Source organism: Acanthisitta chloris, unplaced genomic scaffold, assembly GCF_000695815.1.
Source record: "Acanthisitta chloris isolate BGI_N310 unplaced genomic scaffold, ASM69581v1 scaffold18531, whole genome shotgun sequence".
Taxonomy (NCBI): domain Eukaryota; kingdom Metazoa; phylum Chordata; class Aves; order Passeriformes; family Acanthisittidae; genus Acanthisitta; species Acanthisitta chloris.
Window position 1 is genome coordinate 398 of NW_008658109.1, and position 5,503 is coordinate 5,900.

General features: G+C 45.6%; 1 protein-coding gene across 1 annotated transcript in view; it reads right to left on the bottom strand.

Moving 5' to 3' along the window:
• Positions 1–2,925: 2,925 nt before the first annotated feature.
• Positions 2,926–5,503, bottom strand: part of DOPEY2 (dopey family member 2) — a 36,045-nt gene continuing 33,467 nt past the window's right edge. The window contains 3 exon segments of the mRNA XM_009085002.1: positions 2,926–3,183; positions 4,194–4,326; positions 4,716–4,865. Coding sequence (XP_009083250.1) covers positions 2,926–3,183; positions 4,194–4,326; positions 4,716–4,865 — 541 coding nt within the window.

A 5,503-nucleotide genomic window follows, 5' to 3' on the forward strand; every position in this document is an offset into this window, starting at 1 on the left:
AGCCAACCTGGCTGTGAACACTGCCAGGGTTGGGGCAGCCACAGCCTCCCTGGGCAACCTGGGCCAGTGTCTCAACACCCACATAGGGAAAACTTCTGCCTAAGGTCTAGCCTCAATTTCCCTCTTTCAATTTCTCCCCATTACTCCTTGTCCTGCCCCTGCAGCTCCTAACACAGATCCCTCTTCAGCTCGAGGGAAGGGATGGAATCTGGAAAGCCAGACACACAGCTCCATGAAACATGTCCCAAGACAGGGATTTCAGGGTGGAAAGTTCAGGAATGCAAAAGCCAGGGACACAGGAGGTGGGGCAGGAAGGGATTGTGACGAGTGAGCCACTGCTGCTGGGATCCACAGCCTCAGCCACTGAAATGGAATTTCCAGCAGGGATTCCTTCATGGAACGAGGTGTCAGGCATTGGAATGTGCTGCCCAGGGAGGTGGAGGAGTCACCATCCCTGGAGGGGTTCAAGGAACAACTGGACGTGGCACTCAGTGCTCTGGTCTAGTTGACAAGGTGGTGATGGGTCACTGGTTGGACTTTATGGCCTTGGAGGTCTTTTCCAACCTCAGTGATTCGGGGGTTGAATTTGGGAGCTTTTACAGAGTCAGACAAACATCAGAATTGCATTGGCAAAGGTATTTCAAAATAACATTTAATATTATTAGAAGAATTACATTCAAATATGGAATCAGATACACAAACCCATCACTCAACGCTCTTCACTTCAGGTGCTGATGCCCTTGCACAGTTACCACAGTTACACTTACTGTTCTTTTCCTTCAGGAAAATGAAATCCTTTGGAATACTTAACTGTCTCTGCGCACTGTGGCTCTGCTGTCTTGCAGATGAAGTACCCAAAAGAGAAAGCTGAGCTTGGTTAGAGTCAGAACAAGCAAAAAACTACACAGCAAAGCAAAAGCATTTTCTCTCCTGCTCTTGAGTTCTAGGCAAGACCTTTTCCAGTTTCATCTCCAGTGAAGTCACTCTGATTTGGCAGTACCAGTTAGAGCAGCACCACTCTCCTTCACGGGACTGAACAGTGGTGGAAACAGTTAGGGAAAAGGAATAAAGTGCTGGAATAAAACATAGCAGAGATCCCTTTGGGCCTATGTAAGTGTGTGCCACACCACCCAAGCAGGACTTGAGTTACAGCCCTTTCCTCCTTCCTCACATGCTGTTTATAATGGCACAAGATCTGCTTAGATGCTCAATTTAAAGAACTTGTTCTTTTGAAGGATTCTGCAGGTCCCAAGCATCTGTGGCCATTTAGAATCACAGAATCATCAAGGCTGGAGGGGACCTCTAAGATCACCAAGTCCAACCATTAACCTACCACTGCTGGAACCCTAAAAAGTTAGAGCAGTTTAATGATGAAATGTTGTCTTAGGTTTTATTAGTCCATTTGATAGAATCATGGAATGGTTTGGGTTGGAAGGACCTCAAAGATCATCCAGTTCCACCCCTGCCATGGGCAGGGACACCTCCCACCAGCCCAGGCTGCTCCAAGCCCCATCCAGCCTGGCCTGGAACACTCCCAGGGATGGAGCAGCCACAGCTGCTCTGGGCAACCTGTGCCAGTGCCTCAGCACCTCACAGGGAGCAATTCCTTCCTAACATCTAACCTAACCTTCATCTCCTCAGGATTTTAAGGGAAATATCCAAGTATGGAATGTAACCAGAAGAAAACTGAAAGTAAACCCATCAAATCATCCTGAGTATTAACAAGATCATCTGCAAATATCACTGAAGATATGTAGGCAATGAACACAAACACGTGCAAACCAGGGTAACCTTTCACTTTTCTCACTGCAACATCATTAGAGATCATTAATAAGTTATATTCATAGAGATAATTCACCTTCTTAGTGACCAGAGATTACTGCACCTCAGTCTATCACTTTCCTTAGCTGTAAAAATCCAAACATAAACCTATTCTAGTAGGATTTTCACAGAGCTTTAACAGAGTAAACATGTTTTGGTATTCATGTTTGTTATGTGAGTCTTGAAAACTAAACCCCTGTGCTGATTTCCCTCCTTCTCTCAACACCCAGGAGCAGCCAAATACATTCATTTGTACAAAAAGTGTCCTGAAACCCCAAAAAGAACGTTATTTTCAGCCGAATTAAGCTGCTCCTATACAGCAGTTTGTGTTTTTCCAGCATTACCTTCCTTCAGGTGCAGTTCAGAAGCTGCAAAGTGACTTCAGCCACTGAAAGGACAAAGCTTTGTCATTAAAAAAAAAATGGTAGTGTTTAAACCAATTAATTAAACTTAAAACCCCCTTGGTAATGCTCATCACTAAGTGTTGCTGCACAGGATCTTATGCACATTTCCCTTTCCTTTAGTGATTGTTAAGCCTGAAGGATGTTACAGTCCAGAGATGAGAGAGAAACACGATGAATCTGCAGCTCTTTGCACTATGGTGAGACTTCTAAAATCCATTTTGTTGGGAGTTTAGCTGATTTGCTTGGAGTTTGATCAGTTTTAGGCCAAGTTCAAGGGGTTTGACCCCAGGGAATGACTTACCTGATTGTGCTCTGCTCATGCAATATTAGCTTTGCCTTAACTTTGCCTTCAGAACAGTCCCAAAAAAGCAGTTTCAAACACTGGAATTGGTACAGGATAGTTGCTACACTCACCAAGTCAAAAATACTCCCTTATTTACAAAAGTCTTTACTCCTTCCCATGGATAACAAGGAAAAGAATACAGTAACTGTGATAAATTCCCATTAAGCTGCACCTTTTTTCCCCATCACAGGATGAATCCTGCTTTTCCACACCAACTACTGCATTACTGAACAGTAATCCACAACAGCAGGAAGCAACTCCAAACTGAAATCTGGGGAAAAAAAAGGAATTGCAGCAAATCTTTCCCTTTTTTTTTTTTCTGCTTATCCACCACAAGCCAAATGTCCAACCTGTGTCTTAACCTTCCATGTTCTCCAGGAAATCACATTCAACACTGTCTTCCAGCTGTTTCAAGATCTTGAGGCCATTACAGGCAACATAGTCCATGGAGACAGAGGCAGAAGGATGGGAATTTTGGGACTCACTGCCATGGGCTGTGAATGCCCAACAGAGAGTCTTGAAGAAAGGCATCAGTTGGGTGATGCTGGACACGGAGCGCAGGGTCAGCAGGGGTAACTTGTGCTTCCTGGGGGTTCCCTCGCTCTGCTTTGGGTCCTGCAAGGAAACAAACTCAGCTTTGGGTGTGGTAAAAGTCCTGCCTCAGGTAAGGTGTTTGCACTGGGAGGTTGGGAGTAGGTTTAAGGGAACACTGGGGAGGCTTCAGGAGTGCTGGGACCAGTTCTGGGCCCTCTCTGCAGAAGAGACATGCAGGGGCTGGAGGTATCCAAGGCAGGGGATGGAGCTGGGGAAGGGTGTGCAGAGTCAGTCCTGGGAGCAGTGGCTGAGGGAGCTGTGGGGGCTCAGCCTGGGGAACAGGAGGCTCAGGGGAAACTCACTGCTCTCTGCAGCTCCTGGCAGGAGGTGCAGCCAGGTGGGCTCAGGCTGTGCCCCCAGGGAACAGGGACTGGACAAGGGAAACACCTCAAGCTGTGCCAGGGAAGGTTCAGGTTGGCCATCAGGAGGAATTTCCCCATGGAAAGGCAGGTCAGGCTTTGGATGGGACTGCCCAGGGAGGTGGTGGAGTCACCATCCCTGGAGGTGTTCAAGGAATGACTGGACATAGCACTCAGAGCTTTGCTCTAGTTGACAAGGTGGTGATGGGTCACAGGTTGGACTTGATGCTCTTGGAGGTTTTTTCCAACCTCAGTCATTCTGTGATTCTGTGAAACTGTCCCTGGCTCCCTTGAAGCAGTTTGACAGCTCCATGATCCATATGTGAAGGCAGGAACATAATTTTTAAAAGCCTCATGAATTTTATAAGTGTATCACAGAATCCCAGAATGGTTTGGAAGGACCTTAAAGCTCATCCAGTCCAATCCCATCCCTGGGCAGGGACACCTCCCACCAGCCCAGGCTGCTCCAAGCCCCATCTAACCTGACCTGAAACACTCCCAGGGATGAATCAGCCACAGCTGCTCTGGGCAAACTGTGCCAGTGCCTCAGCACTTTACAGGGAACAACTATCTACACATCTCTTGGATAACTTAAATCTTGTCACTTGTTTAGGAAAGTAAATGAATGGATTTTAAAATAGACTGGTAAAGAATTAAGTGTTGTTTCTTTACCCCATATTTCATCCTCAGCAGGTCCATGATCCTTACAATGTGTGGTCTGCATTCCTGGTGGTTTTCTACCAGGTGAGAGGTGGTCACAGGAGATGCCTCAGTGTCCACCTCTGGGACAAATGCCCATTTGTACCTGAAATAAATGGATCCTTTGGTAAGAAAAAACTCCTTATTTGGATCATCCCTAGTTTAGTCCACACAGAACATCTGTCCTAACTCTATTTTTTATGCTATTAATGCACAAGTCCATTAGTGTCGTCAGTATTTAAATCTAACTAGCTCCAAATATTCCCAACTGTATCCAAAGAAAAACAGCCTCTATCTTTCCATTATCCTCTTTTTCCAAGTTGAAGAATCTCCTAATGAGGATGGTGAACTCCTCCTACACTGATAAGATCAAACAGTTCTCCCAAACACCCCAAATTACATTTGAACATCAACACTTGTAGAAAAAAACAACTGATGGCAAAATGAAGCCTTGAAGAAACCAGAATGGGAAGAACCTAGAGAACAGGTACTCACATCTGAAACAGCTGCATCCTGTCAGGTGGGAATGACAGAGCTGTGTCCAAAAACTTACAAGCTGAGAGGTACAAGGAGAGCTCACTGTGCTGAATGTCAGAGCCACTGCCATCCCCTGAGCCTTTCTGTTTGCTGAGCTTGCTGTTGCTCCTGTGTTACAGGTAAGAAATGTCCCATTAAAGCTTAAAGCCACCGAGAAAAAATGCCCATATTGTACACAAAACAGCACATGTATGTGGGAGAATTTCTGATCGCTAACGGACATGTGAGCAATCCAGCCTTGCTAGCAGGGCCTGAGCAAGCTGCAAGCCAAGCTGTTCAAGGACACTGGTGCAGCTGGAATGCGAGGAAGAAGGCAGCAAGATAAGCAGCTCCTGGGCATGGGATGCAGGAGCTGAAGATGATTAGAGGTGGAGAAGAATGACTGGGGCATTTTATGATTGATATGTTAAAAACCAATTATGTTGTGTATAAGGTGGGCTAGTAATAGTAGTGAACCAATGATAAGTGGGTGTTTATAATAGGTGTGTGTAGAAGAATCACTTTTGTAAATAATAATAGATAGTCACGAGACATTCACGAAGACAATAATGGCGTCGCCTCTTTGTACACAAACTCCCACACTTGTACCTGGCACAACACCTATTTTTACTCTGTAGGAGCACGGAGATGAATATCAAAGGCTGTTAGATGAAAAATGATCTAAAATATACCCAAAAAATGGCAACAGTTTATAATATTCACTACTGGTGTTCCCCAGGGGCCAGTGCTGGGGACAGAGTGGCTGG